This window comes from Balaenoptera musculus, chromosome 16, assembly GCF_009873245.2.
Source record: "Balaenoptera musculus isolate JJ_BM4_2016_0621 chromosome 16, mBalMus1.pri.v3, whole genome shotgun sequence".
NCBI lineage: Eukaryota > Metazoa > Chordata > Mammalia > Artiodactyla > Balaenopteridae > Balaenoptera > Balaenoptera musculus.
In genome coordinates, this window is record NC_045800.1 from 71350917 (window position 1) to 71377675 (window position 26759).

Consider the following 26759-nt stretch of genomic DNA (forward strand, 5'->3'; position numbering starts at 1 on the left):
CTCATGGTTTTATTAGTCAAAATATACTAGAGAAAAATGTTTTCTGTACTTCACAGGTTCAAAAGCTTAAAGGTAGAATGGGAGTGGCAAACTTAAGTGCCTGCAGGGCCAACAGGTAGTATGAGGCGTTTTTTAAAAAGGAAGGAAGGAAGGAGGGAAAGAAGGAAAGAAAGAAGGCAGGAAAAATCCCACCAGTTGGCTTCATTCAGTTTATGGCCCCAAATAGATTTTATAATGAGATAGCCACGTAGATTCACTGCTTGAGATGAGATGAAAAAATATGGCGTATTGTGAAGAGTGGCAGGGACCCACCAAAGGATGAAGGAGTTGAAGGGTGAGTGGAGAGGGAAGGAGGAAAAGGGCCACCCCACAGGTCACCAGTCCTCTTTGTGGCTTGGCTGCAGAGACGTGAAGCACATAACCAGATGGAAAGCGGATGCCAGTCTGGTCTTGCCATGTTCACGCATCCCACTCACTCTCTCCTCCACTCCATCCAGCGCGACACAGTGCAGGAAGAGTACGTGGCAAAACGTAACACTTAACTTGTTATCAATCTTCATAGGCCCCAGCCCCATCCCTCACTGCCTAGCATCCAAGGGCCTTCTTCCCTTGGTTCCATCCTTCTCTCTGGATTCCTCTTCATGGTCACTTATCCCCACCACCTAGTGACTCTACTTTAAGTTACAAACTCTCTATACCCAACTTTATTCTACCTACATAGTTTGTTTCCCCATCTGATTTTCTCTTCCAAGAAGGCCATGATCTTTCATGTCTAAATTCCATCCGTTCTCCAAAATTCTGCTCAACTGGCATCAGAGCCATAAGTCTTTCTTCCTCATCTCTAAACGAGGAAGTACTTTACCTGAACCGGGCACTGATCTTTTTTTCCACCTTGTCTTATAATTACTGCCTTTCCTGGATGGTAAGCAACTGGAACCCCTGGCCTAGATATTTTTATGTCTCCCAGAGTGTCTAACACAATACCTTATACACATAAGACACTCAGTAAATATGTGGTCAGGTGATCTGCTGATTGTGTCATTCATTCATTCATTCATTCATTCATTCATTCAACAGAAGAATAATCACTGGTTGTTCAAAGAGTATTGCAAATGCCTTGAGACTCATCAGAAGTTTCTTTTGTATTTTCTACACCACTTTGCTATTGCATGTTAAAAAAAAAAAATCCTTGTGCAAATACAGAAGATACAAAAGCAGGAAAAACTGATTCTGTGAAATTTGCTGGCACTCTCCCTATCAGTGAATAACAAAAAATTCCTGGGTTTAAAAAGACATTCATAATGTTGTGCAATATCATGTAACTGCCTGCAGTCACAGTCTGTAAGAATGTGTATTCCTATTCTGAACATTAAAGGTTAGGCTTAAAAGTCTAAGCTATGGGGTTGACTCCTCAATTTATGAGACTAACACTGAATAAGTTATCAGCTTTTTCACATGCACAAAAGCTATAATTAGCTCAAGATTTTGCAAAACTATGAGCCACAGTGGGAAGGAGTCAAACTCCCTGTCCTATCAACAGATCCAACCAAGTGAAAAATTACATTATTTATTTTTCAATAGGGCACTTGGTAAAACAAATACTTTAAGCAAATTCATGTCTATGAAGTGCACCTTTAAATGTAGTTCATATGAGTATTCGATTTCCCTATAAAAACCTATGCACTGCCCATATATTAAATAAGCATTTTACATGTATATAGACTCACATCAAAGAATTTTTAGTCAGAATTCACAGCAGGTATCTCCACATTAATACCAGATTACGTGAGTCACATAACACTTGCTATCTTTTCCCATCCCAAGCCCCTGACATCACACCCTTACATTAGTTTGTGGAACAATATGCTATATCTGGCAAGAAACACTCATTATTTTGGGTTAAAATGAATTTCATTTTCTTGACTCTGTGTCTCTTACTGTCATTTTACTACGATACAGGGACATACCCCAGGTTACTCTGTAAGGAAAGAAAAAAAAATAATTTCTTCTTCAATTGTAGAAGAACCTGCACAACTCAATCTGATCATTGTGTGGAGGAGAAAATCTTTCCAATGACGACATCTTCCTGTGTCACTTGATTTTATTACAGATGTCATCTCTGCGTGCTATATTAGTGCAGCTCTCTCTTCTTCTTTCAAGATTTTAATCTGAGTCTGTTGCTCTAACATTTTATCAGTTCAAAATACATGCTGTAAACCTCCGTGGCCATCAGATTTTCCTGTGAGCTAAAAATAACCCGTTCCTGTCAGTTAGAATTAGCTGATAAAGAGTGTCAGAGCCTGTTCTGAATAAGTTTGATAACTTCCTGTTTATGCGGCACTGACCCTTGTCTAATAAAGCTTCTTTGCCCTAGAATGAGAGGAGATTCTGCTGCATTCTATTCCTTAATGGCCAATACTGATTACTTTTGAAAGCCTTTAATACATTTCCCATATTAGACATGAACAGATGTCAGGTATGTTGCCAAGGGAAATTTCTTTTATGCAATCTTGGCTTGTTGTACAATAATAGCCCTTTCTCAACATGGGAAAAAATTACAGACCCAACTAATTTCCCTGACAGGGGAGAGTTACATATGTTTTCCACTTGTAGTTTTTACGACAAGTTTACAATTTTGCCAAACCTGGAACTAATTGGGACTGTTTCCAAAAGCGGCCCAATAAACCCCCAAAAGTGTAGAGCCATTTGAAAAGGCAAGTCAGCGATGGTTTGCTTTTGCATTTTCTCCATTTTGGTCACAGCAGGGTGCGGGTGGGGGGTTAGATTGCAAAACTATTTCATTTAAGTCGCTTAAACACTTACTGTTTCATATCCTCCCAGTTTTTGAGCAGCTTGAAACATAGTCCAAAGGTTAACTGTTAGAGGGACAATAAGTATTTAGATAAGCATTGCATTAACATATTTCCAAGAAATGTCAATTAAAACATTTTGCTTTGTTTTTTTCAATGAGAAAGAGAAAAAAAAAAAAAAAAAAGAAATACTAAACGTAACCCAGGGAGCTAAGTTCTTAGGAAACAATTTGCCAAAGGGTGTTCAACAACAGGATATATTAGTACCACTTAAAATATTTCTTAAGAAACAGTCACAAATACGGAAATAGTTCTACTTTTAGGATAAAGGACAAACACAATTTTTAGTCCTATTGCCATCAGCAGACCAAGGGAAGCTAAGTTACAGCCTCCTTGGGAAAAGAGGGGGATTTCAAAACGGGGGTTGTTCTTGTAGGACCCTTAGAAAGAAGCCATTGACTAAACGGTAATATATAATGCCTCCTTCGGATAAGAACTCTCCATAATCAATAAATAACAGCCACTTTAATATATGATTAGCTTCTTAATAGAATGTCTGATGGCAGCACTATATTAAAAGCTCATAGCATATTTCACTAGCACATGGTACCTTGCACTGAGAAGGAAAACAGCTATTTCACCCTTGAGGCTGCAGTGATACAACAGATCAAAGGAAAGGAAGATACTGGTTCACAGAGGAATTGAGTCATTTGTCCACTCAGTCCCCTAACTTGCCGGTGTGATGTTGCAAATTTATATTTTTAAAAACAATTTTCTCTTCTCAGGGCATGCATGTGTTTATGCTATTAAACATCTACGCCAAATTGCTAGCAACCCTGTTCATTTGTACTAAATACCATGGAATGGGACTGCTACGGATTTGATTCTTTCACAAGAGGGGAAAATTGAACTTCAAGTAATTCCTTGGTAAAGGAAATGAAGAATAAAATTAAAATTAAAAAAAAAAAAGAAGGCTCTTTGACACAACATGTTCGAAAAGCCTCATTGAACCCTGCACTATTTCAAAGCTATCAAGAGCCCTGCCTCAGCCTTGATTTAATCTGAACCAATGCATAATGCAACAAAGCTGTTCATAGTACATTAATTTTACTTCTATTTCAAGCAACCAGTTTTCAGACAAACATTGTAATCATTCGTAGTTATATAAGTTTATAATGGCTGCGAGTGTTCTCTTGCAATCAGTGCCAGTTGCTATTAGGTATGTAAATTGTTATGTAAAACATACAGGTTTGACATTCTTCATCAAAATGACACATGGTTTTAATCTAGGAAGATACATTTGGAGAAAATACTATTTCAAGCCAGGGGCTCATCGCTTTGTGTGCCACAAAGTCCAGACAGAGGCAGTATATATATTCAGTTGTGAAATCAGGACAGGGTCTGGGTTTCTTCTCTTTTTATAAGGAATTCTGCTCAGCTAAGAGTTCCCTGTTCTACTTTAAAATATATGATGACGCTTACATGTACATGTCAAAGTAATTCAAAATTGGGCCCTCGGTTCAAATTTGTGTATTTCTTGTTTCCTCTGAAGTCATCAGGTTTTTGTTATCTCCTAACAAATTTTGGGGCTTAGGAAATATGTTTTCTCTTTGTGGTTGTTTTGTCCATCTTTAAATGTCCTCCTTTTAAAAGCTGTCTCTTCAGGCAACATCTGTGCCTGATAAAGCTACGTCATATTATTATCTCAGAAGAAAGGCGTTACAGACACTCAAGACTGACAAAACAGAAAATGAGAAACTTTCAACATGTCTATTTCCAGTCATAATCAGTGGATTCGAGCCTATAAATATCTCACTGCAACTGCCCCAGAAGGGAACAATATCGCGGAAAGAGGCAGGGGGAAAAATTCCTGGCCTGGATGATTTGTGGATTTAGTATAAACAGAAAGCATCATCCCCAGAATAGGATTTCAACATAATCCTGAGTCAAAATTCTTTTTTCCCAATTCAAAGAATCTGAGCGCTTTTGATATTTCAGAAATGAAAACAAGTATACTTACTCTGTTTAAAACCTAAATACGGTATTCGTTCTATTGGTGTCTTCCTTTCTTTCATGTATTTATAAAGTGCCACCAGGAAGGCCTGCTCATCTGCCCTGCACTCTTCACCAATTCCAACCTTTGGTTTTTCTTCATTGGAGACTTTTTTACAGTTATTATGGTTATTCTTCGGCTTGGTCAAGGCTGACCTGGCCTCACATTTCACCTGGAAAAGGGAAAAAAAACATGCCACATCAAATCAAGCACAGCTCTGGAACACTTACAAAGACATAGCTAGGACAGGAACCAGTAAACTACCCTTGCCCTGAAATAGCTCTTAGAGGCACCGCTGAATGTGAGTTGTCTCAGACCAGGAGATGGTACATTTCTGTGACGGGCCCGAGAGTAACTATGGCCGGCTTTTGGGCACTGTCGTCTTGGTCACAGCTACTCAACTCTAGCACGAGAGCCATCCCAGACAATATGTAAATGCATGCATGAGGCTGTGTTCCAATAAAATTTTATTTATAGAAACAGGTGGCCAGTGGGCCATGGTTTGCCAACCTGTGCCAGCCTCTTTTAGACTCCTTACAAGTATGTTGATATGAAACCAGAAACAGTGTTTGCATCTACTTAGGACCATTCTCCCGTCTCTTTATACACTTTATTTTCCTAAGGGGCACCATCTGTTACTATCATTGAAGGAACCCTGCGTTCTTAATAACAGTCCCATGTTTCGCACTTTGTATCAAAATGAAAGGCAAGTGCATTTCTTCATAGTAAACTTATCTTGTTGCCACTCTTCCCAGCAACCTGGAAAAACAGGTCAATGCTGGCAGATGTTGGCATCAGGAATACCAGCAAGGTCTCTGCTATCTGTCACCCGAGGGTGATGCCCAGATACCCCCTCAGTAGGAAACAAAACACCTCACTCTTTAAGGAGGGTGTCTCGCTTTTCAGTCAGCTCTGAGAATCTCATAGATGCTAAGTTGCCACAAAGGAGAAAGTAGAGGTCAGCTAAAAACCCAAGAAGAGTAAGTGAAAAGCTCCATAATTAATAAATAAATGACAGTAAATGGGCCAGATGTTCTTCCCTCCACACTCCAGGCAAATATGGAGCTCGCCACATGGAGCAGCTAACCTCCTGTTCCCTCCTCACTGCCACCTTCTACAAGAGGCCTTTGATGGTTGTTAAATATAACACTAAGTTGCTGAGCTATCTTAATTGTCAAAGGGGGAAGTACAAAGGGTCAAGCTCCGAGTTCAAGTGAGCCCATGGGGAATGTGTACATTCCAATATTCTTTACATCTCCCGATCTAACGTCGGAGAGAAGAGGATGATTGCCCAGGAAATGTTATGAATTAAAATGTCCCACACATTCAACAAGGTTTTCCATTTCAGATTTCTGACCCCTCTTATTCTTTCCCTTCAGATTCTCCTTCCCAAGCGCTAAGAACATAAAAGGCTACACTTATTTATTAAAGGGGAACGTCTCCTCTAAGAACATAAAAGCCTACATTTATTTATTAAAGGGAAACAAACGTCTCCTCTGCAAGGGTCTTCTTTATTGTTTATTCTCTCAAATGGACACACTAGTTTAATATCTCTAGAGTCCTGGAAAAAAATAAAACTTCCTGCACAACTCAATCAACTGGGCCTCTAGATAAGATTTTAATTTTTAAAGATCAGTGGAAGTGGGATGAAAACATTTTTCCATACAGGATTTCTTCTTACAGTATTTTCAAACTTTAGTACTTTGTAACATTATATTAAGGCAAGCATCCTGGGAAGCTTTATATTGTCATCATTTTTCACTGTCAAATTTCAGATCGTTGAGTCTAAAGTTCTGATGAGCTCCGTAACTTAACGGCTCTTTGAAATCATAAAATCACTCCGGTTCTGATCGGTCTTGCTCTCTGGCCTTTTTTGAGTGCTCACTATGCAGCCAGGCTCTATTCTAAGCCCTGTTGTGGCCCTATCTCATTTCATGCTCACAACCCTAATGGGGCAGGTTATTACTCTCCTCTTAGGGAGGAGGAAACAGGTACAGAGAGGATGGGTAACGCATCCAAGATCACAAGATCATGTCCAGGTTAGTAAGCGGCGAGTTTGGAGTTTGAACCCAGGTAGTCTCACTTGATGACTTGTGGTTTTAAACACTGTATTTTACTGACACTCATAAAAATATTAAATTGGTAGTCAAAACATACTTCCAGTTAAAGAGCATATCTCATCACTAGGCATTACAAAACCTACAGCTTAGAAATGTGATTTATCAAATGAGAAGTTGAAGATAAAACTCGGTGGTTTCCAAAGTGTAAAAGGGCTCCATTCCTTCCATTGTGTGTTGAGCAGAGGGAAGGAAACCAGTATCAACGGAGCAGCTACAGTGAGCCAGGTAGAGCGTCCTGGGCTTCACACAGTCTACCTAATGTTCACAAGAATCATAAAAGGGAGGTTTTGAGCCCCATTTCACAGTCGAGGAAACTGAAGCTCAGCAGTGTGTACTTTAGTGTGTGGCTAGTGTCGGCTAGAACTCTGAGTTGAGAACTCAGGTCTCCCACACTCCAAACCCATCTTTTAAAACCAGGAGTAGATGTCAGTTTTGCATATTAAAACAGGCTGAGGTCTTAAATCTGCAGTGATAACGGGCCACTCATTTATACTGTTAGGTCAGAAGTGCCACTGTTAAGGGAGTATGAGGTTTGCCCCTCAGCGTCTAGGGAGCTGCCTCACCCATGCAGAAACGCCCAGAAACAGAAGGAAAGCACAGAGGGCGTGCACAACCCCGACCCAAAGTCATGCAGACCCCACGATCACAGGGGAGGCTCCAGGTGATGCTGGGCTGCCACCTACTGAGCTGCATCCTGAAAGTCGGGGCGCTTCTCTTGGGGGCCAGGGGCTTCGTGAGACATGAACAGCGCTTTCTGTTCTCAGACTAGCTCCCTACGTTTCTTCACTTAACATAAATGAGCTCTTTAGGGTATTATTCTGTTTCTGGATAGGACCAGGCCAAGTTCCTTTCTACATTTTTTTCACACTTACCGGAAACATTCTCAGCATTTTAAGCTACTGAAATATGACACGGGAGCTAGTCTACATGCTGACCTTGAGAAAGCCCAGCCTTTTGATGGTAACAGTTAATTTACTAGATCTGTCCCCACCCCCCCCGCCACCCCCCCAAGACCTGAACACCTTACACTTGTTGAGTTCACTAAGAGCTTTGGGGTTTCCAAAGTGATTGAGGAAGTGCTAATTAAAGAATCCACATTTAACATTTTCAGTGAACCACCACCTATTTGATATCAACCACATCCTTTCACTGGATTGAGCTGTAACTAATTCAGCCTTCAACTGGGGCAGCAAGATGTGCTGAACCAGCAGGAAAGGAACTAGAGTCTAATTTCGATTTGGTCACTAACTTCCTAGGAAACCCTCATTTTCTTCCTCAGGAAAGCAAGAAGGATAACCCCTGGGGTGAGTTCTGCGGACCAAATGGGATGAAAAATATTGAAAATAATGGAAGTATCACATTTGTGAAATATCAAAAGTATGTTTGTGATTTAAATGAAAGAACATATTGCAGTTTCCCTTTTTAATGTTCCTTTAAGAATATAAGCCACCTGTCAATGTACTTCTGGCCTTTGGAAAGTGCTTAGAGGATGTGAAAAGTCATTTGCCTTTTATCAATGGAGGCCTTTCATTAGAGAGCCAGGCTGAGAAGACTTCTCTTGTACAGGTCGCCATTATGAATGGGCTTTTGCCCCAGACCTGGATTTGTGTTGGACACATTCATGACATCTTCAGAGGACTGGTAGCCTCTTCTCCATGAGACTTTTGCTACTGTTGGAAAGCCATGAAATTCTCTGTCCCTTGGAAAACAGAGTCTTGCAAAGTTAGTTTTCATGTTCTCACTGAAAGCGGGCAGCCTTTGGATAGCAACAGGCAAATTATTTGACTCGCTTTTCCAGTCATGCACACAACAAACTGAGTGGGTTCTTATTCCAAGAGCTCTGCTGCGTGGAGCTGCGGGAAGCTGGTACTTATCCACAGTTAGAAATGGTCTGTTTGAGGCACTTTTGAAAAAAAAAAACAGTCATACAAGTCTTGGTCATAAAGCCAAACTATCACCGGACATGTTGCTTCCAGTTCAGCAAATGATCAGATGGTCACAGCCTTGTAACCTCTACGGTAGCGTTCCATGAGAAGAGGCCACTTTAAGTCACAAACGTCTTTTTAATGCTGTCCTGGCCCCAGATGTGGCTTGTTCATTCAGCAGGGATTTTACATCCATTTGTTGGTGCCAACAGATAAGCCCGCCGTACTTCATACCTACCAGTCTCTCTCTTCTAGGTGAAGCGGTCTTTCCAGACCCACTGGAAGCAGCCGAAGCAGGACTGTAATCCAAGACTCCGAGAAGAGCAGGGCGTTTCAACCAGTCCCCGGGAGCTGACTGCAGCATGACATTCATCAAGTCACCACTGAAACTAATGATGGAAGGATGATCCTCCTCCTGGTAAAGATTCTAAATGGCGGTGCTGGTGCACATCAGGTGGAAAAGGTCACTTCGAAAACCCAGGCTTGACTACTATCCCTTCTGAGAAGGGTAAGTCAGTGAACAGCAAATACAGACTCCAGTTCTCTTCAGTTTTGCGGGTCCTAGTAGGGGTCCTGAGCTGCCTTCCATGGAGGGAGATATCAGAGGTGCTGTTCTTTCAGATCAATTGTATGAGTTCTGTAAAACTCCCAGAGGCATTCTTTGGTGGTGGCTCCAAATGAAATGACATGGGAAGGAGCTTCCTCCTGCTGGGCTCAGGTGCAGAACATGCTGGGATGAACACGTGATGTCACCTTAGAGGTATGGGGCAGGGCGCCAACACAAGACCTTGTCAGGACAAGCTCTGCTGAATGCCGCGAGATCCTAAAACCCTCTCACTCCATTCTGCAGTATCTTGCAAGCCACGTCACAGGGAATAAACTGTTCCCACTGACATCCTTCAAGACCACAGCAGTCGAAGCCCTAGATAGGTAGTTGTAGGGCCAAGATGTCCGAATTCCTAGAAAATTCATTTCTGGTATCCACACAAGACTCACTCGCAGAAGGTTAAAGGAACAGAACAAAAATAACTTTAGGGAAAAACGGATTTGTTTTTAGCCAGAAAACACACATTTCTACTGGGTGGTCTCTTTTTAACCCCTTGCAATCTTGGAAGCGTGAAGAAATTTTAACCAATAAGTCCTCAGAACTTCCTGATGAAATAATCCTTGAAGATAAGATATAGAATGTGAATGTCTGGGATTTGCTTCTTTACACTGGGAGGAGAAGAGGAGGCCACGGCAGAAAAATAGTAGATGGTCAACAGAGACCTGAATTCATGTTTTCCTATGTCAGGATCTTCCAAATTCACTAATAATGCTCCCATTTTCGTAAGCTTAGTCCTTGGATCTGGAAACGTGGTATCAGTTGAAATCCGGGCTTCAATTCAGGTCCTAAAGGGGCTACTGCTGTCTTTGGCACAGAAACAACACCTAGCAAACACCCCGTAAACGGAATCATGGAAACACGATCCAAGCCCACAAAAGTAAAAAAAAAAAAAAAAAAAAAAAAGATAAGCCTAAAAATATGAAGTGACACTTCACCCTTCATGGTGCTAAATACTTCAGGCATGCACTTTCCAGATTCCAAAGAATGCTTAGGCCCCAGGGTCTGAAAAAGAGTCTAGAATTTGGACTTTCATTCTGCATCAAGAGTGATCTTTAAAAACATGTAAATCTATATATGAGTATATGTATACATGTAAGTACTGGGCTACGTGTCTTTAATTCTAAGGTAAATTAGAGGTGACTTTGAAAAAAAAGTAACTTGAAAAAAGATTAATTCTAGCCATTTCTAATTTCATCCTCTGTTAACTGCTGAAACATATTTAGATGAGTACATTCAGAAAGAGGATGGTTCAGCTCGTCTATTTTTGATACAAGCAGAGTAAACTATGTCATTGTGTCACCTACTATGAAATCTCAGCCTCAATGACGTGGGCACTTAATCATCTGTCCTTTACCCAACAGGCCAAACAGGGAGGTGGGAAGTCTTTCTGTTGACTAATCAAAATGCCTGCACTGCCCCTCCCCCAGCTCCCCCCCACCCCGGGGGGAGGAGAGGGGAGGGGAGGTGGCGGGAACAGGCACAGCGGGAGAGCTGTGAATAGCAAAGTCAGACTCTGAATTGAAAACTGCCACCAAGACACAGGAGCAGAGAGAGAAAGAGAAGAGGGAAAAATAAAAAGATGCAGCAAAATGAATACCATGGAGCCGAATGACCGTACCTTGGCAACGGATTTGCCATCGGAATTGTTGTTGGAATCTTTACCACCACTGAATGAATCTCTTCTCTGTGGGCATGGTTTCTTTTTGCGTGGTCTGCCTTTAAGATTTGGCGCTGAAAACAAATGGAGAACAGATGAGATACGTTTTCATTTGCGTGGGTTTCCTTATGAAAAACCAAGGATCTTAACTCCAGTGGCGCCCTCTAATTGTTCAGAGAAACATACACATGTGTGGTAGCCAAGCCTCCTTTTAGGCGTCTCTCTCTGAAGGGCTGCCTCTTGGTAGACTCTACACTTCTGTCCATGTTCCCCAAAGCTAATCTATTACACTTGAATGCGTCTAATTAATATAAATAAAATGAAGCCCTGAGCTTTAAAGGATGATGATAAGGGAAATGTACTTCCCCATTGTTATAAAAGAAACATGCTGGGCTGAAAGACAGCCCTGAGCCTGGCTCATTCTTTGTTTTTTGTTTTTTGTATCTTGTTTTCAGAAACCCAAATGATATGCCAGCCCATTATGGTACCATAGGAATGTAACGTTTGAAAACATCTCTCTTCAAGAGTGGAGACATGAGCATTTTCTCAAAGTATGATACAAACAAGTAAGGAGAGAGCTGTAGAAAAAGAGGCATTCAAAATAACAATCTGAAAAATATTATCCCATGTATTTACTATTAATATTGCGACCAGCATGTTTCAAATCTCAACATATCTGGCAGATGCATTTAAGTCAGCATGTTCTCTTTTCCTTTTCAATGTATTTTTTTTTATGAAGATCTTGAGGGTTATTTAAAATAACTTCCAAAGATCACGTTGGAGTTAGCCTGATTCCGTGGAGATTATACTTTTTAAAAGCCATAGACAAGACACAAATCAAAGTTATATTTCATCTTGGATGCTGAGCTTGAATCCCTTTAAGATCCATACAGAAAGAAGGAAAAAAAAAAAAAAAAAAAAGGCTGCTGTTTATTGAGTGCTACGACTCTCCGGCATCAGCTTTCACATTTAACTTCATCAGTCACCGGAGTCAAGCAAAAATAAAACAAACCAACGAACCGACTAGCCCTTGAAGAATTCCAAACTAACAAATTATACCCCAAGCAATTTCTTTAGGACCTTTCAAGGTACCCACACTTTTTTTTATTGCTTTAAGGTATGATTATGACCATGGAAAATCTGAACAACTCAAACCCTCTTAACTGTTGTTAATCTTACTCATGTCACGCCGTTAACCAGTGCTTTTAGGACACTGTACACTGTACTCCTCTTAACAAACACAATTAATCCCACTAATTTGATTTTCTACTGTGGATAATAGTCTTGCTGTTGACAAAGCACAATAAAGCAGAGCTGCCTTTACGATCAGGCAAAAGTTTAAAAAAGTGGCTTTGGGGCTCAGACTCCCCCCTTCCCAAATCCGTTCTCCTCTCATTTCCCCAAAACGTTTGTCTGAAAGTCCATCTCAGAAAGCCAGCCTGGAATTATCAAAGGTAAACAAACTCACAAACAAAAAAATCAAACAAAGAGAAAGCGGCGATTACCCATTCCAGTCGACAAACATCTGCCTGATGATGTCTGTGCTGGTGAAAGCTACAGCATGTGACTGCTTCCCGGCCCTACGTCCCTGAAGTCTCCACTTGACTTGGTGTGGATGTCAGCTTCCCTCCGAATGCGGGCTGCGAGGCTCAGCGCTCTGCTTACAACTCCCCTCCCCCGGCAGCTCCATTACTCATGTAAACACACAGCAGTGACTAGCACGGGGGTGTGTGGGATGAGCTCGGAGGACTTGGCTTGAGCTGCCAGACGGGCAGGCAGGGCTTGCCTCTCTCTGAGACTACCACACGGGGTTGGTGATTTCATCCGGCCTGTTTTGTGGATCCTGGCCTCCTGCTCCCCGGTCAGAGCCTGATGCCACCTTCCTTCCAGGCTCGGCCTGGAGCCAGGGCGGGGACCATTTTGGTTTGAGGACTGCAGTGTAGCACAGAAGTGTTTCCACAACTGACCCAAGGGCTAAGACTTTAATGACCGCGAGGGAAGGATGTACTTTCAAGTCCCTTATCAAAATAATAGCAGAGCAGATAGCTGACAGAAACCCACAGAACTTGGGGTAGGTCTGAGGCATTTCATTAAAAGGAAGAAAACAATATTGCCTCTGTTCTAAGACTTGTTACTATGATCTTTCCTTCCTAACATGTTGGCAAAAAAGCACTTAAACCTAAAAGGCATTTATTTCCAGAAAAGCTTTCAAATCCCAAAGGCCTTTTAGATAGAGAGAACTTGCACTGAACAGGCTGTTTTGAATAAAGGCAAAGGTTCCGGGAACTGACAATAAGTCATCCCCAAATCGGGTCTATTTTCTCCATTCTTTGAGCTGCTTTCAGAACCCAGAGAGGCACATGCCCTTCCCCAGCAAATTCTGAGAATTGCAAATTTAGAACAGACTAACACCTAATAGTCTGGTCGCACAAACTTAAACTCTAAGTGGAATCTGATCAAGAGAAAAGGGCTTTTGTCCCTAAGAAAGGCAAGTACACTGATGTTTCAGGTATGGTTACGTAAATCTCACCAGCCACTAAAGCCTCAAACTCAAATACCTCTTTTAGTCTCCCCTCTGAACTTCTTTTCCGACCTTCTCTGATGGAAAGTATCGCTGTATTATTTGTACTTGAGCTGTGCCTCATAGCTTATTATTATACTAAGTTGGAGAGTCCTTAAGGGCAGGACCATGTTAGACTCATTTTTCTCTGCCCCAGCATCCCTCCAGGGGCAGCACTGCCTAACATACTGTTGAATAATCAAGTGACTAGTGGAAACACAGGTGCCCACATAGGCCTCCTTGGTGTCAAGAGCTGGGCTCGCCAACCTGACCACATGTATGCCCGTCACACTGGGCACCTGAAAAACGGCACTCACCTTTCCTGCTTACCTGTGAGCTCTGGGAGCACACCCCAGTGACTTGAGTTTGCTGTAGGAAACGAGATGGAAAACCTAGAGCCTTTGGTTCCTGCTCAGGGTAATTGTATCTGGCATCTCAGTGGGGCCATGACAGCCCCACATGCAATGAACAAATGCCCTGAAGAGCATACGTTCAAAGCCCCGGGGGAATGGAGCTTGCGGGACTCCGTATGGGGTGGGAGCCCCCGTCATACAACTGGAGATTTTTTTGGATCCACAAGACCCCAGGTGAATCTTTGGGACCGAAAGGCTGGCTTTTGGGGAGAGCGAATATTCTTGTCCCCAGATTACATTTTTTTCCTACAGGGTCAAGAAGACAAATCATTTGCTAGGCGGGTGAATGAAAGCAAATGCTTTATGGTGTGGTGGGGTCAGGGGGGCGTGGCTCTGGCCTTTAACTCTTCCCCACCTCCTCCTAGCTGCCCTGGACCAACCTAAACCTGCCCTCTCCTTGACAGCTAAGGGCCGCACACTCCCTTAGAGAACCCAAATCCTAAAACTCCAGAAGCACACCAGCTCCCGTGCTTTAGATGAGAGCAGTCTCTACCAACAAAGCCATTCTTGGAAGCCAGCAATACATTTACTGATAGCATAACTGGTTCTGGTGAGTTCTACTTCAAAAAAAATACATGTAGTGTATTTTAGTGTGAAGCAATAAATGCACAGTTACTTTGATATGTGTGTATAGCCACTGGCCAACCCTGGCCTGGCTCAGATAGTTCAGTCAAAGCTCTTTGCACGAATGTTTTCAGTATTATTCACAAATAATACTAATAGCTGATGCTTACGGAGCACTTTTTCTTGCCAGTCAGCACTCTGCATACAGTAACTCATTTAAAGCTCAAAACCAGCCAACAGGAAGGCACAAGTATTATCCCCATTTTACAGACCAGGTAACTGAGATAGAGTGAAAGTACTTTTGTCTTAGGTCATACCCCTGGTTACTGGTAGCAGAAGACTTCCAACCAGGCAACTGGACATTATCCAGAGCCCCTGCTTTAAGGAACTTGCCTCTGACAGAGGAGACACACACACTGTGTCTCATAGTGAGGTATTTATATTATTAACTTGGGCTGGCAGTCTCCAGGGAGCTTTCCCCAAATGAAAACACTCTCAAACACCACACAGCACGAGGGCGCTGAGGCCCATCTCAGGCATCAGACAGTATCCTACAGCCCTGAGGGCGAGCAGGGTCCCCATCGGTTAAGTCACAGAGTTCCAATAAAACTTAGAGCACCAAAGTACATTACCCCCTTGCCGTGAGCCACTGACTGACTCTTCTGCCTAATCGGTGAAAGATCTCTGTGGTTTTTTTAAAAAAAAAATCTTCCCTCTCTGACTGCCCATCTGTTCCTCTTACTCAGCGCCATGAAATTAACAAATATTCACCGTTGTGACGTCACCGCTATTTCTATAGGTGTTAATCCCAGGAGAATCGGCACTCCCCAGTGCCCCAGGATACTCTGACATCTGACCCATGTGTTTTGTTTTGTTTTTTCCTTTTCTTAAAAACTCCTTCAACTATTACTGAATCACAGTCTTTTTTTTTTTTAAACAGTATAGCAAACCATGCTTTGTGTTTTGCTTTGTTTTTCTTAAAGAGTCTAGTAGCTCAGAGTTGCAGGCGTTCATGTACGTATTTACTTCACTGTGGGTTCTGACAAGTTATGTGTCAGGGCAGCACAGGTGTGGGAAACTTTCATCTTGCAATAATAATAATAAAACAAAGGAAATGTAACCAGTTACTGGCAAAGTAAATTGCTTTTGGCTTAAATGTTCCTGTTTTTTTCCTACTGTGTTCTTCCTGTCATGACCGTCTCTCTTTTTTTTTTATAACATTTATGCTCTTGGAAATGCCATGAAGATAAACTGCTATAAAAGCTGGATTGACTCATCAGTTAACAACTCTTTCTTCTCGTTTTGCAGAGAGGATTTTGTTGCCAGCACAGCAACATGTTCTCTCGAGAAATTCTTTGTGAGCTTCCACTCAGAGATAGGACTTGCTTATTGGTAGGGGCTGGAATTAGGGGAATGGAAAACCAGGCATCATTTTCCTAAGAGTTTGACCCCCAGGGTCAATGTCTAGAGGAAGCTGGCAGAGCGTTAACTCATTTGATTTGCAAGTTGTGTGTGTGTGTGTGTGTGTGTGTGTGTGTGTGAAACACTAAACACAAGTCAGAAAACTAAACGACACCGATTGAAGTATTATGGACTGGCAAACATTGTTCTATGCATAGTGTGCATTACTGATAATACTTTGCATTTCTTTAATGCCTTTCCTCTGAGCATCTCAATTCTTTGGTACATTGTCTTTACAGACAATAATCTTAAAATACTCTGGCAAGTTTCAGCATGGAGCACTGCTCCTGCTGGGGGAAGAAAAAAAAAAAAAAAAAAAAACCTATCCTAATTTAGTTATCATTTATTGTGTTCTATTTTCAATGTTTCCCTTTTGACTCTTTAGAAACTTCCTCTTGCACTACAACAAAAATAGGATGAGTGTTTTTAAAGTTATTAACGTATGAGTAAAAGATTTAGAAACCGAGAATGGCAGAAGGCTTGATCAAAGCCACTCCTGAAATTTATGGGTGTAATAAAAGAAAGGCATTTCACAGATAATCTCTTACAGAATTTCAGTTTTCAAATACTTGGAAAAAAAAGAAAAGAAAAACAGAAGCTCTCAGCTCTCATGTTGGCTTTAACTTAAAGCCAACATTCTTACTTTTAAATTCATAAATGATTCCCTGAAATTTTATTTCAAATCCACGGTTACGTTCCATATACTCCCCGCTCCACACCTCACAGAGCAAGGCCAGAAAACTGCAGCCGCTGGTACTCAGCGTCTGATAATTGGTTGAATCTTTCCACGAATTCACAGAGCATCAATTATATATAGATTTAAGAACACGCAAGTTTACTTTTATTCTGTTCGCCTATAAATAATTTCCCACACCCAGCAGAAATGTTTGAGAAGCAACTGTGCTGTCTGAGAGATGAACACACCGGGCCATTAACAAGCACAATTCCATCCTGAGGGGCTTGCTAACTTAAATGATGACTTTAAAGCAATAGGCACAGTTTTAAAAAAAGCTGCAAGAGTGTTATCATTTTCTGTCATTGTTCTGACAGTTTCCTTTTTAAGAGTAATTTTTTTCCTCAAATAAAGGCATTAAAAAGATGAGTCCAGACTTGCAAGCTGAGACCAGAGCCAGCCTCAAATGCCCTCACTCTCAAATGCCACCAAGACGAGGCAGCCCTGAACAGGGACCAAGGGGTGTGCCCCAGGGGAATGGTCACACTCACTCCTCTGGATGTCATGGCTGCTTTGAGTTTCCAAGGTTGCTTTAGCCCAAGCCATACCTTGATGTGGGTTCAACCACCGTGCCTATTAACTACAATTTAGCATTTCCAATGAACTATGCTCTCACTGAATCCAGGTCCTCTCCTACCACCTGTGGAAGGGTGAGCGGTATAGTGTTATTAGAAAGAGTGTGGGGCAAAAAAAAAATGAAGCAGGCTTTATATGAGGTCAAGCCACTTGGGCTCTTTGTCACTGAGATCCCCAAGAGTCACTAATGAGAGTGGAATGTATCACTGCATTTGTCATACCTGGACTGGTCAGGCAACTTAAGTCCAAAACAGCCGTGGACTTCACTGACTGCTCAACAAACCATGCAAGTAAACACTTTTGTAATGCCTTCCAAATAGGCCCTGTCTTACTCACTCCTTGTTTCGTACTTGCGAATGCTGGAGCAGTTGTTAATGCCTCTGATCAAAGTCTTAGTAATTTCATAGGCATGTGATTTGCATAGCTATTTCCTGATCCGCCTTCTCTCTGCCCTGGAGGTCTTCATTTCTCAGAAACACTTAACAACACAGATTATTTTACTTCTCCCCTTCCCCCAGCCTATAAATGGAACTTGACTTGCTAGCTCATCTGTATTGCTAATTGGTTTGAAAGCATGTGACTCCATGCATTCTTGCCATTAATACACAATCAAACCTCTTTTTTAGTCAGGTTTTACCAGCAGTGATGGGCAGATCTCTATCTTTATTTCCCCTCCGTGTCTTGAGGAGGGAGACAAATTTAAATGGCCAAATGTTATCTTATATTATTTCAAAATGATGTAGGGAATTCCAAAGGAATTCAGAAATGCTCCAGAAGTCCATGATAGGCTTGTCTAAAAGGGCACTGGCAAAGAAGAAAGGGATTATAGATGGCTTTTCACTACCACTTGCAGAGTAAGAGGGAAATCGGGGAGCTAAATTGAGGTCTAGAGTGAGGAGAGATTCTGGGTTTTCAGAGGATTGACTCTTTAAGGAGAGAGTTCTGGAAAAAGGGAAGGAGACTGAAATCAGTGCCAGGCCTTTCAAACTTTGGTCTGTTCTGGCTACTCACAGTATCCTCCAACCATCATCACAGTATCCTTTCAACCATCTCAGATGAAAGATCCCCTTCAGGACCTTGGTGGCTCATAGCTGCTCTGCAAATGCTTATTCGTCTTTGGGGGTAATGAAGTCTATAGGCCATGGCCTCAGGAGCCTGTGGAAAGACTCTGGCCTTAGAATTCCAAATATTTTGTAAAGAGACATCAGGGCAGCATGGACACCTGAGGGCTTAGCTTGGATCTTAAGGTACAGGAGGCAGCACCGTGTAGGTGCTCAGGCTGCGCGCAAAGGGTCAATTTCCTCCCCAGCTGCAAAGTCTTGTCGAGAAGTCACAAACCCAGCCAAACCAATAAATGGACTCTAAAATGCTATCGTGGCTCAAACTTCACTTTCCCATCTACCTGGCAACTCATTTCTCCTGCTGTTCATCTCCCCAGATGCCAGGTACCCACCAGCCATTTCCAAGCCCCAGGCTCCTCAATTAATGAAGATCATGCTGGATGTTGAGGAAAAAAAAGAAAACCTGCATCAAAGCTCCTACAATTAGAACAAGTGTGTCGTCTCAATGCTCACTATGTACTCTTTCTTAAGATTTTGAAATAACTCATGTTTCCATTTTTTGAAAACTATTCAGTATACACAGATTTCGTTTTTCTTAGTATGATTATCTACAATACCAATAGAACGTTAACTTAAGATTCTTGTCTTTTTTTTTTTCTTAGGCTATTTAAGGATCCACTTTGGAAATGATTTTTTAAGGACATTTTGATTTCTGTAATTTATGAAGTTTATAAAGATAGGACCTCTTGGGCTTCCCTGGTGGCGCAGTGTCCGCCTGCCAATGCAGGGGACGGACACGGGTTCGAGCCCTGGTCCAGGAAGATCCCACATGCCGCGGAGCAACTAAGCCCACGAGCCACAACTACTGAGCCTGTGCTCTAGCGCACATGAGCCGCAACTACTGAAGCCCGCACGCCTAGAGCCCGTGCTCTGCAACAAAGAGTAGCCCCCGCTCACCGCAACTAGAGAAAGCCGGCTCGTGGCAAGGAAGACTCAACACAGCCAAAAAAAAAAAAAAAAGATAGGACCTCGTAAACATAGAGAATTAATTTTTGTCTCTCTCTTTTTTTGTTATAATCAATAAACCTGTTTATTCTAGTCCATGATTGATATGTTCTACGGTGTTACTATTGTACGTGACAGCACGGAAGCACAAGCCACATTTTTGTATTGAATAACCTTGCGAGGATCAGTAAATATCAGAACAGTTCTTAAACTCGTGTATAAATAGAACATTCTTGTTCAGCCATTTCTCCAGGTTTGGAAATGAGATATTCCATTTTCAACACTGAGGATAATTGATTTGCTGCATCTCTAAAGAAAACATTGGAAGTAAGTAAAAGAGACTTTTTTTTGTGTGTATATATGTGGATTAACATGGAGATATTTAACTTACTACAGACTTGGACTAATATAGTATGAGACTTTTCACTTTTTCAAACACATACGGAAAAGTAAAAAGTAAAAGATCACCAGGTAATAGGTTCCCGATTTCTTTTTAAAAAGATCCCAAAAGGAATTTGTACTTAAAGGGGATTCTTCACTCTCTTCATGTTTTTCTACCTTTCAGAAAGAATAATTTAAGAAGTAGGATAGTCCCAGGGAATTCCCTGGAGAACCACTGGTTAGGATGCAGTGCTTTCACTGCTGAGGGTGCAGGTTCAATCCCTGGTCAGGGAACTAAGATCCCGCAAGCCACGAGGTGCAGCCAAAAAAAAAAAGAAGAAGAAGAAGAAGAAGAAGTAGCATAGTCTCTTACTTAGAAGTAAAAAGATGACTGTTCCTGTTTGTCTGAGACTTTGAGACATTCTTCTTTGCTCAGGTAAATCCCTCTCATCCATTCCTCCTCTATGAGCTGCGAGCCACAATACTGGAAATCGACTTTAAAAGCTCTACTGTGGTACCAAGGAACTCACAGGTGGCAGAGAAGAGTGTGTGTTGCAGCAGGGTAGAGTGAGGGTCCAAAAGGAGAAGAGAAAGGGGCTGGTGGTATATTAAGTAAGGTCAGCTCGTTATAACCCCAGCAGGGCAAGCTAGGGAGCTCAGCTCCCGGGAGTGAGAGTGTGTCACACTGTGGGGAAACAGCGGACAGACACTGATAGGAATCTTATGATGAAGATAGAGAACACACAGAAGATGTTAGAATTTATTCCCACTTATTTCAGTGAAAGCCAAAACATTTCTAGGACTGTTTAGAGTTGCTCTGTCCAATATGGCAACCACTAGCCACATGGGGCTCTCGAGCACTTAAAAGATGTCTAGTCCAAGGACTTCCCTGGCAGTCCAGTGGTTGAGAATCCACCTTTCAATGCAGGGGACGCGGGTTTGATCTCTGGCCGGGGAACTAAGATCCCACGTGCCATGCCCGTGCACACCGCAACTACTGAGCCCGCACGACACAACTAGAGAGCCCCCGCTCCACAACGAAGATCTCGTGTGCTGCAACTAAGACTGGACGCAGCCAAATAAATAAATATTAAAAAAAAAAAAAAAAAGATGTCTAGTCCAAATTGAGATGTGCCGTAAGTGTAAAACACACACTGGATTTCCAAGACAATACAAAAAATATGAAATAGCTCATTAATAACATGTTATATTGATTACATACTGAAATATTTTGGACATACTGCATTAAATTAAATGTTATTAAAATTAATTCTACCTGTTTCTTTTTACCTTTTAAAATGGGGTTATTGGAAAATTTTAAGTTACACATGGCTTGCGGTATCTTTCTCTCGGGTGATGCTGGTTTAGTCAACAGTTCAACGTTACGATTATAGATATAGGTCCTTAGAAATGTGTGTTAAAGTGCAGACAGAACAAGACTAACATCTGAAGCTAAAATAGTCAGCAAAAATCATGAGTCAAACTTTCAATACAATTTAGAGTTTTATTCACTGTTTTGCAGGGTAGTCATGCATAGATGTTAGTATCTGAAAATTTTGCCAAAGCTGAGGTGTCTCCTTTGTAAAATTCAAATCTGGTAATCATTGATTCAAAGTAACCACATGGCCCCGATGAAGATGTTATTTCATTAACTTCCTTAACTAAGATGTCAAAGCAAATTTTAAGCCTTGACAACAGACTTGGGGAGTTGGGTGGGGGGTAGGGAAGAAAGTGAGAAAAAGAGCTGTCTAATTTTTTATTTTACTTGTTATTCTCTCCTGCTACCAGCATGGGCTGGGCATAAGGTAAGTCATTTGCGAACTGAATAAGAGAAAATCGATTCTGAGTGATTTTGGCTCACTGGAAAAGTAGAAGCTTCTACACCACAAATTGTTGAATAAGTTCATGGTGTGCGTGTGTTTTTCTTTTTGGAGTTTTCATCTGCAAGTAAGTAGAGAGGTTTGATACAGCCAGGTCCAAAGGCAAGGGCACAGCCTTCACAGCTTTGCCAAGGTGCTTGAAGTCCCATGGTTTAATATGCCATAAAGGGAGACTGTTCATTGAAGACAGGAGCTCCATCCAGCCCAGAAAAGTTGACAGAACAAAAAAGTTTGAACTCTAGGGGGCGGGCAGGAGAGGAGATACATCCTTTTCCCAATCTTAGCACCAAAAAGACCGGGGGCATCACTCCGAGAATATGGCTGCTCAGTTGGCCCCATGTCTCAACTTCCCAAATAACTTGTCACAGTTGCTGAATCAAGGCCTGTTCCCCCTCCACCTCCTCACCTTTTGATTCCTGTGGCAGCAGCAACATAGAAACATACCTAGACATTAAGGGTTCTCCAAATATAACATGCCAATCAAAGGGCTACACACCTGCCTGGATTCTTTTATGGAACCCCCTGCCCCTTACCCCCTTTTTAGGGTTCTCATTATAAAAATAAAAGAACAGCAATGGTAGCAGTAGAAATAAGCTTAGGAAATATTTTCTCTTCTTAGAAGGCAAGAGTTGCTATAGCATTTAAGGCAGTAACATGCAGCGAGATTAAGACCAAAATCCCCGCAACATCAACAGAAACGTGCAATGACTATTATTCATTCTACTGTATAATACTTATAACAGTAATTTTTATGAAATTATTTGGCAGGTTCAACCTACATCCAGAGAAGCAGTCTGCACACCTCTGGTATGCTTTTGATATCTAACTATAGCAGTATTTGTCTTTGTCCTCCAAACTCTTTTATAGCACATGGCATGCATATTTCAGCATCCAACATTATTAACTCATGACCAACTGTCAGTTGATGGTTATCTAACACGTGGGGTCTCCACAAAAGGGATCCTTATTTGGGCAAAAGCTCTTGTCTGCACCAGTCTGTCTATATTTTCCCTCAGAAGAACTTTATTTGGATTATTATTCGCTGTTAGTGGAAACTCGGAGGCTGCATGTGTGGCAATTGGAAGGCGGGGAAATAAATCCTTAGCAAGTTAAAACACTTAGCTGATATTAAAACCATTTCTGGCTTTGTTAGCTGAAAGGAAACTCTCGGTTGCCCTCTTGTGGTCAATCTATGTGATGTGGTGGGATGACCATTAAAAACCCAGAAACTAACAAGAGAGTTTAATCAAATACAGGTAAGAACATTCAGCCTTGACAGAAACAGTCACAAATCACAACCTTATGTTGTTTTATATGTTTTAGAATTTACATTGAGCAGCCCTCCTATGTGGAGAGGGAGGGGGGAGGGGGGAGGGCTAGTAATATGGAAATTAGAACTCTGTCTTGCTGGAATACAATGACTTCCCTGTATTTACAACCATAACTGTTATATATGTGGCAAACTGATTTTTAGGAGATTTAGAACCTTAAAAAAAATCATGCCTACATTTTCAAAGTTTCTTCATAACCAAAAATAGACTGATGTTCCAACTAGTTTGGAATTATAAGAACCAAGGAAAGAAGTCTGAATAATTCCCTAATATGGAAGAAAACCACTTTTTTTTTCTTTTTAAATAAGGAACAGTTTATTTGTTTCTGACAATAGGCAACATATGGAAACGCAGAATTTATAGAAGTTTAAGTACAGAACTTAGCCTTATTGCCTAAAAATAAAATTTTATAAAAATCTGAACTCCAAATCTAATAATTGGTTACCCAATTTGGTATTTAATTTTAATTTTAAAAAACAGCATTTAAATAAAAATTCTGCTGTAGGCCTTTCAACAATTTCCTGCCTAACAGGCCCATCCCCAAAAAGCAAACAAACCTGGTATTAAAACAGACTGAGGAGCTTAAGAAAACCTGGGGGCAAAGTACATGAGAACATAAACTATTTTTCATCTTATTACCAGTAAATGTACCATTTCCCTCTTTTATGTGTCTTCTCTTTAGATAAAAGCCGCTCCTCCAACCAGCATTAACAAAAATGCTCTGTATTTTTAATATGAGGTTGGGGGCAGATTAATCTTAACTTGGCTTTTCCACTCACACGTGGAAGTTCAGTGTTGCAACAACAGTTGTTTGGTTTTGTCTTTGAATTTGCAAAGTTCTTAAAGTAATTTTACTACAAAATTAAACAGCTGTGAGTTCTTTAGGAAACATGATGATTCTTGTTCTTTTTTGTACTATCGTGCAAGCTGAAATACCCTTTCTTTCATGTCTTTTTATTCCAAAATGAATTCCCTAGTTAGCCTTGTTTAGCTTTAAAAAAATATAATGAAGAAAGGGGGCGGTGTCTGCTGACCTCTGAAATTCATCCGCATTTAAGCACAGGGAGCTCACACAAGGTGCACACTCAAAAGGGCTTTTGTTTAAGTCCCATTATGGAATGAAAAATGATACTCGGCCCCAATTTAATGCCAATCCTTGCGTACAACAAAGCCATTTGCAAATATTTCTGTGGCGCACGGGATCTTATGCCTATTTTGCAGATGAGAAAACTGATGCAGATGAGAAAACTGAAACATCAAAAAAATGGTGAGAGAGTGAAGAACGAAGACGTTCACAGAGACTGGAATTATATTTAGAATTTGACTCCTAGCCCAGGACTCTTAACCACGTGAGGGCTCTGACTCTTCGGAATCAACAGAAGAGCAATTTTAAAACATTCTTTTGACATTATTAACCACAGCCTCAGGGCTCTGGGAAGTGGAGGCGGGGCCTGGAAAGGACACAGAGCTGCTAGGTGACAGCCTCTGGCGACACTAATGAAGTGGATTATTTGATCCATACCACCATCTATTCGAGGAACAGTCAGGGGCTTAGCAATTCCCTTTGTACCTTAAAAAATTAAAATCTAGATTTGAGTGCCAGTGTAGACGGCCTCCTAAAATATGGAGCCAGAGAATCATGACAAGACGTGAAGTGCAGAAAGTGGTTTGTGGCTTTTCTACTGGATTTGGAACCAAAGATCGCCGCCAGGAGCTGTGAGGACGGTAGGCTTCTTCACTTGAGTAATTTAAAGAATGATGAAATTCCAGAGAGTAAGGAGACCCTCAGACACCATCTAGCCCAAACCCTTATTCTACACATCAGGAAAGGGAGGCCCAGAGAGTCTGCCAATTGCCCAGAGTCACACTGGTGTCTGTTGGCTGCAGGGGATTAGCAGCAGTGCCTTGGCAACAGACGGCTTTGCAATGGGCCCCGAATACCTCCTCTTGGGTCTCTGCAGGGCAAGCTCCGTCATCCCAAGACCATGTAACTAAAACACACTTTCCAAGGAACTGCAATTAATAAAGTCAAATGGGAGCTGACAAGGACATTCCCGCTGTGTTCAAATGCCAAAACACACAACGGAGAAAGCTCACTTGGAGCGCACGGACCGTGGGTCCTTCTGGCGGGACTTCTGTGCACCACACTCCCAGCTGTTTGCTCAGACCAAGATGGGAGGGACTAAGAGGAAAATACTCACGAAGCCGTCGTGGCAACACTTGGCACTTGGCGACGGTGCCTGCCACCTGCTTGCTTTTGCTGGGCTGGGCGGAAAACCGAAGGGGCCTCCTCATGTGCGGAAAGGCTTTGGGAATTCAAGACCTCTGGGAGCAACGGACCACTGCCCACCTTGCTGCGGGGCGTCCTCGGTACCTTCCAATAGTAACAAATACCCTAGAGGTCCCAAGCTCTTCACGTGGCTCCGCACCTGTGTGCCCGAGCTCCCCGGCTGTCTCCGACAATACCCTTCCTTTTTCACCATTTTCCCTCCTGCCCCAACTTGTAATTGTTCCCCAGACTCGCACTGGGAATTGCATACCCAAAAAAACTTCCTTATTCTCCCACATCCCCAGCTGGGGGAGGAACTCTCTGTCTGTAACTTCTGTATCCAGTAGGCTTCTACCCTAGCACCTAGCACCCTGTATTGAAATCCTCTGTGAGTCTTCTCTCCTCACCAGACTCTAAAGGGATGAGGTCTGTCTTAGTCACTGTGGCATCATCATAGTAGGTGAACAATAAAACTTTGCAGGCTCTCTGTATCATGTTTTGAAAGCAGTGTCTGGTACTTAGTGAGAGTCTAGTAAATGTTTATTAAACTGCACTGACTGCTGATTCCACTAGAGAAAAGAAATACCTCTGAAGACGGCAAGGTGGCTGGGCTGTCCTTGGTGGTTCACCTTCCTGTCTGTAGTACCTTCCCTTGGTTGCCATTAGTAAGGGGGGAAAATACACGTCCACATTTTATTTCCCACTATGTAACTCTGAGACCCAGCAATTGTCAACCAGTTAAATGCTTAACAGAGACCTGCCTTGTCTGTGAATCTATAAATCTGACTTGTTTTGCCAAGACCCTCCAAGCCCATGGGATGATGCTGGCCCTATTGGAGAACCTAAACAGGGGAAAAGACAGCAACACCTAAGAGAAACAAAGTTCCCTGGGGAAGATGGCAGACTGTCTGGTGAGAATTACTTTTTTAAGAAAACCCATCCCTGCAAAGCTACCTAAAAAAATGTTCCTGCAGGCCAAAGTCTGGGCAAATCTATAATGTAGAGATTAAATTTAAATTCTAATAAAGATTTTCAACAAAGATCAATAAAATAGGAGATTGATCTGCAGTTAAAAGTTCCCAGTAATGGGATAGCCTAGAAATTTCATAAATAATGCTTTTATCTTGATTGCAAAATAATCCCCTGCCACAAAAACAAGGCAAATCAAGGTAGGAAATTGTTCAGCGGGAATTAAAATGTCACACTTTACACAGAATAAAGAAAGCACTGCAATCACCAGGGAAACACACATTGCAAATGTGTTAACACAAAATTACATACATCACTTAATTATATAAGCGCATAGCTCCTGAGTAACCCATTAGCTAAACATGTCGGGTTGCGGTTGAATAT

General features: G+C 41.8%; 1 protein-coding gene across 3 annotated transcripts in view; it reads right to left on the minus strand.

Moving 5' to 3' along the window:
• ARID5B (AT-rich interaction domain 5B) overlaps positions 1 to 26759 on the minus strand; it is a 186309-nt gene that overhangs the window by 33163 nt on the left and 126387 nt on the right. For 2 of the 3 annotated variants that reach the window (XM_036827901.1, XM_036827902.1), the window contains 3 exons: positions 11134 to 11246; positions 4831 to 5035; positions 2824 to 2876 (listed from right to left, as the gene is read on the minus strand). In XM_036827901.1, coding sequence (XP_036683796.1) covers positions 2824 to 2876; positions 4831 to 5035; positions 11134 to 11246 — 371 coding nt within the window. Of the gene's footprint in view, positions 1 to 2823; positions 2877 to 4830; positions 5036 to 11133; positions 11247 to 12677; positions 12842 to 26759 lie in introns of those variants that run through there. The other variant, XM_036827903.1, reaches the window with a different exon arrangement.